Source organism: Cariama cristata, unplaced genomic scaffold (assembly GCF_000690535.1).
Source record: "Cariama cristata isolate BGI_N322 unplaced genomic scaffold, ASM69053v1 scaffold11286, whole genome shotgun sequence".
In the NCBI taxonomy this organism is placed as follows: Eukaryota; Metazoa; Chordata; class Aves; order Cariamiformes; family Cariamidae; genus Cariama; species Cariama cristata.
The window spans coordinates 94,563-102,289 of record NW_009622727.1 but is presented as its reverse complement, the minus strand read 5'-3'; the positions used below and the strand labels follow the sequence as shown (position 1 = coordinate 102,289).

The following is a 7,727-nucleotide window of genomic DNA, read 5'->3' as shown; positions in this document are numbered from 1 at the left end:
ATACATTCAGTTTAGCTAACCCAGACTTTTCTCCTCTATCTCTTCTCCCTGCAAAATGTCAGGCACTTTCTCAGTGAAACAAAGGCAAAGCTCCCCCGTCCAGTGACTGCCCAGTTCAAGGTAGCAGCTGAACCCTGGGAAAGGCTGCCCACGCATGTTGAGATGCCCACCAGGACCAGAGGTTGCCACAGTGGGGTGAGGGGAAAGAAGAGGGATTCTCAGCATCATTGCTAGGTCCAAACGTATCTGAAGTTCATTTCAACCCATGGCCTGGAGGTTCCTACAGCACCTTCCAACAGTGAATTAAGGTTGGTCCAGAGAGTGGTAAAGCTTATTCTAGAGCTGACTGGTTGTAAACATCAAAACACTTTGCTCAGGCTCAATCTTGCTCATATAGGGCAGTCCCACACAGTATATCCAGAAACATTGGATGAGAAGAAGCAGTTGGAGCAAAGAAATACCTTGATTTTAAAGGTGTTAAGCATTTCTATGGCTTCTGGTCCCACTGATTCTTGGATCCCACAAGAAAACCTCAAACTCCTCTTTCAAATGCTATATAGTCTGGATATAAATAAGAGTACCAGGTGATGGAAATATTTAGGGGTTTCAATATTTGGTCTTGGTCTAAAGAAAACTGAAATAGATATGTTGGGGAAATTTCCCACCAATGGCAACTGCCCCCCACACTGATGACAGAACTGCTTAGCTTCAGTGAGTAGCTGCCAGGTGGTCTGTGCTGTAGGGCACCCCATTTCCCTCTGTAGGGGTTTTCCCCTGAGTCATAGTGCCTAAGGAGGCAGACTCAGGCTTCCAGAATCCAAATCTTGTTTCTATTTCCCACCATTTTTAGAGCCAAGAATCCTGTACCTTTGCTCTCCCCTGGAGATCCTGGGGTCCACTCAAAGCAACAGACCTTGAAGTTCCACTGAGTAAATGGCCCCAGGACCCAAATACAGTTTCAGAGGCAGGCAAATGACAGTAACAGTGGTCCATCTATTCACCAACCCACCAGACTTGCGTGGCTTGCTGGAGCAGCTTTGTTTGACAGCTACAGACAAACACAGAGCTCAGAAATGTGCAGCTCTTCTAGCTGTTCTCACTCCTTAGCTTGCAAATTCCCTTGAGAAAGGGTGACCAGCAAGGCAAGTATTTCTGTAGTGCCTCCATCCACTTCCTCCAACTCTGAACAGCCACAGAAGAACCAACTTCTGAGCACCAGCCATCAGCCAAGGCCAGGATGGGAGACAGGAGAGAAGTGATCTCTTCTTCTCTTCACATGAGCTTTACCTCCTCGTGATTCCATTTTTTGCCTTCTAGCAGGACTCCGGTCAGCTGTCTCATGAAGATGTGCCTGCTTACTTCCTTGTTCTTCCACTCCAGATAGGTGTTCCTCCTCAGGTACTGCGACAGCCCCAGCCTCTGTCTCAGCAAGGACTTATTCACTTCTCCTAGTACAATCATGATGATTCCAGCCTTTCCTTCAACAAGCTGCCAGGACTGGGCAATGTCAAACTCAAAGCTACACCACTTACTTTCCAGAAAGTCAGCAGAGATGACTGCGATGACATTTCTGCTACTCAGAAAACCTTCTTGGATGATATTGGTGACAATGGGTACCCCTGGTAGGAAATCCCTGTAGTAAAGACAAAGCTGAAAGGGAGGTTTTCCTCCTTCTAAGGGTTCCACCAGCTCTTTCATCACCCATTCTTGGTCTTTGCTGGAGTGGATAACAAACGCATCATAGGTGTCACCCCTTTCTGCAGAGTGTTTACACCCACTGAGCAGCACCAATGCGTAGTATAGCTGAAAGTAGTACTTGTAAATCAGGAAGAGGAACACCGCTGCAGCGAGCAACGTGATCACTGAGGATGCCGTTGCCTTCACACTGAGATGGCAGGAGGACAGATCAAAGTTCGACAGGCTCACGTTTTTCATGTAGGCAGGCGTGTGGCATATCAGCTCCTTGTTCTGCAGTAGCTCCTGCTTTTCCTTGATCCATTTCAGAAAGTTCAGCTGTACACAAGAGCATTCAAACAGGTTTTGAGAGATGTCTAACAAGGCAAGACTATCAGGCAGGATTTCCAGGGCTGAGTCCAACAGATCACTCAGCTGGTTGTTGCTGAAATCCAGGACTGTGAGGGCTTGGAGCGGCTTGTAGACTACAGGATCAAAGGTCAGTAGCTTATTGTTGCTGATGTTTAGCTCTTTTAGTTCAGAGAGGGCATAAAATGTGCTTTGATCCACCTGTACTAATTTGCAATTTGAAATATCCAAGGTGTGGAGGTGACTTAGGTTTTTGAAATTGTTGTCCAATTTATTATTCTCAAAGGAGTTGCCAGCCATCTTGAGCACTTGCAAAGAGTTCAAGCCACAAAATGTACACTGGGATTTAACGTGAGTTCTGGTATGGGAAATATCGAGGTAAATGAGTTTCTGAAGGGACAGAAAGACAGGGTAGGAGCCAGGACCAAATAACTTTGTGTTCTGAAAGTCTAAATATAATAAATTCTTCACATTAGTGAAATCTCCAGTCACGCTGATTTCAGAATTGAAGCTTAGGTTCAAGTTTTTCAAATTTGGACTGTCATAAAACTGCAGGGAACAGCAGCCAGTGAAGGACAGGCGATTCTCACTCAAATCTATGACCTCTAGCTTACTTAGACTCCTGAATTTCTGCCGGAAGCTATTGAGGTGTTTGCTCTTGATAATACGAAGCACTCTCAGCTCCTTGAAAAGAGAGAGCTTCGTGGCAGGCACTTCCTTAAACTTGCATTTCTTGCATTCCAGCTGTTTCACTTGAGAGAACATAGGAACCTCTGACACCTCTTCAAGCTGGAGGTCCACTAACCGAATGCTGGAGACGTTGCCTATGCAGTTAAAAAGAGTGTCTGTATCATTCTCAAATCTCCTGAGACAGACTAAGACAAACTCTTGCATTTGTACCTGACACAGTCCGCTCAAGAGTCCACTCTGAAAGTCTATCAGTCTCTGCTTGTCTTTGAGTTCTCCAACTATTAGTCTATTGACCTGTAAACCAGTCAGGCCTTGAAGAGAAGTGTGCATCTCATTGAAGTTCTCAAAAGAGGACCTTAGAACCAGCTCACCGAGGTGAATCTTTGCAAAGGACCCTGGCTGTATGTATTTTATATTATTCAAGGAAAGTACCAGTGTGAGGTTGAGCCTGTTCACTTCCTTCAGGGCATCAAGGTCTCCTTTGGAGATATATGTGATCTTGTTAAAGAGAAAGCTCAGGTACCTGAGAGAAGTCAGGTTGGTGAAATACTTGGGAAGTTCCAATGAAGCAATGTTGTTGTGGCCCAAATTCAGCTCCTGCAGGGTATGCAAGTGTCCAATGGGTAGGTCAGTCAGAGAGCTGATGTTGGTTTCCACCAGCACTAGTTTTTTCAGAGATGTTAAGCCATAGAAGGCTGCTGTCCCCAGGTACTGGAGGGAATTGGCAGTTAAAATTAAGGTGGAAAGTTTATGAAGATCCTTAAAGGAGTTATCTTCTATTGTATGGAGGTGGCACCTGTTGGGCAGGAAAAGAGAACAAATGTGCATGAAACATTGTCCCTTTCATGTTCACTAACACTACAGCACTAAGCGCTGGTGCAACATTCTCAACCTCACGCTGGGGGTTGGTTTGACTTTACTATGCTGGGCAGAGCCAGCACTCCTGAATGTGCAAAGGGAACCCTTCCACAGCACAAGACCTTCTCTCACCTCCTCCTCCCTCTCTAAATCTGAAGTTCAATTGCAAAGCAAGAGACCTTGAGCCACGGTGAAGGTCAAAAATTCATGCAAGCAGTAGGAAAGAAGAATTCTGGCTTTCTGTTTAGGCCAAAGTAACTGATGGCAGACACGACCAGATAGAGCACTCCCTTACACCTTGCACCCTCACAGCCTTCAGACTGTCACCTCAGCCACATCTAGGCAGTCCCACTGGCACCAGCATGATGCAGCAGCGGCAAAGCTCACAACTCTGTCAGCAGTTTTGCTGATGATATCCGAGAGGGAACAGACCCCAGGCCATGTTGGCTTTAAAGGAGAAAAGGAAGATGGGAAAAAGAGGATGGCCACTTAAAGATGGTTTCATATGGGAAGGTCAAGAATTTGAGACCCAAATCCATTCTGCAATGAATTCAAGCAAAATTAGTTTTATAATCCATCCAGTGCCTTACAGCAAACCTGCTCTGCCACTCAGCCTCTTTGGAGCTGTAACTGTGATGGAACTGAGTGACATTTTTCAGTGAAACAATTTACCCAGAGAAACTGTTGTCTTAAGTCAATGGAAATTATACATCAATTCAAATTTGCTAATAAGCCTCCCCCACCTCCTCCCCCAGATATGTGAGGAGAGGGAAAAGAGAATATGTTGATATTTTAAAACACCCTTTTAGAAAATGAATGTACCTTCATTTTATTTTTTTTTTTAACTATGATTAGAAAAACAGCTCACCCAAGATGTTCCACTTTGGAGTTTTTGTTACAGTGAAAAGTCTGACATTTTTCCTGTTCAGAGAGAACTGAAACATCTTCCTCCTCCTTCTCACATCCCAACCTACAAGATCAGACTGACAGACCTAGCTCTGTGCAGAGGGTGTGCACTCAGTAACTGGACTAAAATCTGCACATCATTTGACTATGGGGATGTGCAGAGAGACAGACACAGGGAAAAAGTAACAAGCAAAAAAAAAATGAACAGCCAAGACCAACAGACCCCAAAATAAGGAACCAGAGCAGCCCAGCTGGTGAAGCAAGATTAACCAGTATCCACATGAAAGAGCTCATTACCTTGTAAGATCCAGAAGCTGCAGTTCAGGGACTGATGAAAAATAATTTGATCCCAGTGATTTCAGATTGCTGAAACTGAGATCCAAGTTCTGGGTGGTATTTGGGACTTCAGAAGGAACTCCAGAGTTGTTCAGTCCCGTGCATCTGAAAGTTTTGTTAGGGATGACCTGTAACAGCGGCAAATCCAATCACGGTCAACATCTGCTCTTCATGAAGTGCCAGAAAATTACACTGTCAGGAAAGCAGGAGCAGAAAGACTAACCTTGTAGTTAATTTCTAAACGAGCTGCCCTGAGTTTTAGGAAATAATCTTATATATCCTAAGCATCTTTCCCACTTCTAATAGAACCAGTCCTGCTCCCCAGGAAGAGCTACATTTCCTGCTGATTGAAGCAGGTGCAAAATTACAGGACAGTGTTCCTTGAGGCTATGGATGAACCGGCAGCAACCTTAGAGAGGGCCAGCAAAACAAACACACAAGGATGCATTGTATGTCCAGGCTCAGCTCTGAGCTTTCTTACAATGCAGATAAGCAGACAGTTCTAACCAAGGTTACTCTGTAATAGTTGTCGGCAAAAGTTTGCAAAAGGCAGTTGATCAGTGCCAGGTACTTGAGGTACTGGTGAAATCTCTACAGTACATATCAGGCAAAAAATGCTGTTTTGCACAAATTATAAACAAGGCTTGGATCTCTTCCAAGGGCAACATAATCTATTAGATTAACTGTACTGCAGTATCCTCAGAGGTACAGAAAGCCAACAAGAAGAAATGGTTCATGCTGCTGGTTCTTGTTCTCTGATGTTTTTCAGACCAGCATTTACTTCAAACACTTCAATTGCCTTGGTAACAGCCTTGGCAAAAAGATGGGCTTTTGTAAGACAACTAACACACAACAGACTTGATGCACAAATTTCCCAAGAGGAGGAAAAAGTTGCACCAGAGAAACAGAAGGATTTTGTGCTCATTTAGAGATCACGTACCTCCAAACAGGGATTGAGGAGGCAGCCTGCCAGCTGCGACAGGGCAAGCACCAGCTGCAGCAGCACCACGAGTGTCCGCAGGGGAAAAGCTCCTCTCCTGGGCATCTTCAGGAGGCCAGGCGTGCAGGAGAAAGTAGCATGGGTATCACTCAAGGACCTGGAGCGAGAAACCTCTTGAAATGCCAAGCCTTGTGTTTCACCACTCCTGCTTCTCACTACACATCACTGAGAGTTGCGGAGAGTGAGGGAAGTGAAACTTGTAGCTGCCTGGTTTCTAGACAGCCTCTGAGTGAGGAAGTAACGAAAGGTATAGATTGGACTAGAGAAATATGGGTTGCATCAGTGCGTCACTTGACTTGATTGCCTCAGATTAGCTCAGGTTCCATTTCTGGAAGGTCATGCTTCACATCTCGTAATTCAAGTGCACTGGATAGAGCAAATGACTCTCTGCCTTTGTACCCTTGCCATGCTCCCAGCTACACCACGCTGGCAAGTAGTGGAGAAGTGCTTAGCTGCGGCAGATGTTTCCTGAGCCAGGTAACAATGGGTTTATCTCTGGCTGAGCTCTTATGAACATACATCCAGGTTTTATCCATCTGGTTGGACCTCAGTATTGCAATTCTCGCAGGAACAAGCTGCACATGGCTGGGCACAAGGAGTAAATACTGGAGATTCATAGAGCAGTCAGAGCCCAGGACCTTACACCCCTCCTCACCCTCTCCTTGGGTGGGTGGGTTGCTGGGGGCAGCAAGCCAGGAGAGGCACAAACACTCCAGCTGGGCTTAGAGCTGCTGTCTGCCCTGGTCATGCCTGCATCTGCATTTGATGCCTTGCTACAAAAGTGAGTACATCTCAATACCGTCCTTAATTTACAGTGCAGACACAGCTATTGTTTCTGGAAGAGGCTTTGTAAAACCTCACAGTTGGCAATATTAATTTAAATCAGCTGCGAGCCTTCTAATAAAGCTCCCTGCCCTCATTTACTCTGATAAATGGTAGTGCATTCATGTATCTACTCCTGTCCTTCTGTAGATAACTAGGAAGTGTTACTGGGGATCCAGCCATAGGTTGCTGGGTATTATTAACACAACAGAGACAGACAAGTCTTGCAAAATGCAAGATGAGGATGGGATACCAGTCTAGAAGTATACAGAACAGGGAGTGACTACTCATGAAATTCTGTGAAAACTAATATTAAATATAAGCTGCAATATCAATCCAGTGAGTAATCCACTTATAGAGAAAAGTTTAAAATATGGCGGAGGGGGGATTGGACTTCTTTGGCAGGTCAGTAGAAGGCCACTGAGAGATGGGGAAATCCTAAAATAACAGATGATCTCTGCAATGAAAAACACATGGCAGCACAATGGGAGCTAAAACTGACACCCTGATGTGCAGCCAGATAGTGCCCATTAAGCCAGCAGACAAAAAGTTTGTTGAAATTGGGCAAGTTCTACAAAATCCCTGTTCTGAAAAGCCTCTCGTGATTGCAGGTATTTCCTTTTACAGATGGAATCAAAAGTGAATGGAAACAATTGCTGACTGCTTCTGTGCCTGGATTAAGGAAATTGGCAGAGCATCATGTGTCTGCAGAGAGGACAAATGAGTGCATCTTTTAGTATTCAATATGCAGAATGAAGCAATCCACATTTAATTTTTATCTAAAGCTGAGATGAGCCTGAAGTATGCTCTAGAAATTACCATTTCAATGGGGACTCACTGAAGATGCTGGAGAGTTTGGGAACATCACAAAATCCATGCTCAGGGGTCAAGTGGAAAGTACAGCTTCAAGGACGTTGAAAGAATGTGCGGCTTCTATCACAAGGGACAGTTTCACAATACACATTGTAATTTGTTCAAGGACAAATCATACAGGAACCGCAATGTATGGGGTGCAAGAAGAAAACATGCAAGCTAGCAAATCAAACCCAGCCACCAGTTCACAAAGTCAATG

The 7,727-nt window shown here is 44.8% G+C and overlaps 1 protein-coding gene across 1 annotated transcript; it reads right to left on the bottom strand.

Moving 5' to 3' along the window:
* Positions 1-1,238: 1,238 nt before the first annotated feature.
* TLR4 (toll-like receptor 4) lies at positions 1,239-5,951 on the bottom strand. Its single transcript, XM_009702452.1, has 3 exons — positions 5,774-5,951; positions 4,795-4,961; positions 1,239-3,529 (listed from the first exon to the last, which is right to left on the bottom strand). The coding sequence occupies exons 1-3, from the start codon at positions 5,876-5,878 to the stop codon at positions 1,273-1,275; spliced, it is 2,529 nt and encodes an 842-aa protein (XP_009700754.1). The 5' UTR covers positions 5,879-5,951; the 3' UTR covers positions 1,239-1,272.
* Positions 5,952-7,727: the final 1,776 nt, after the last annotated feature.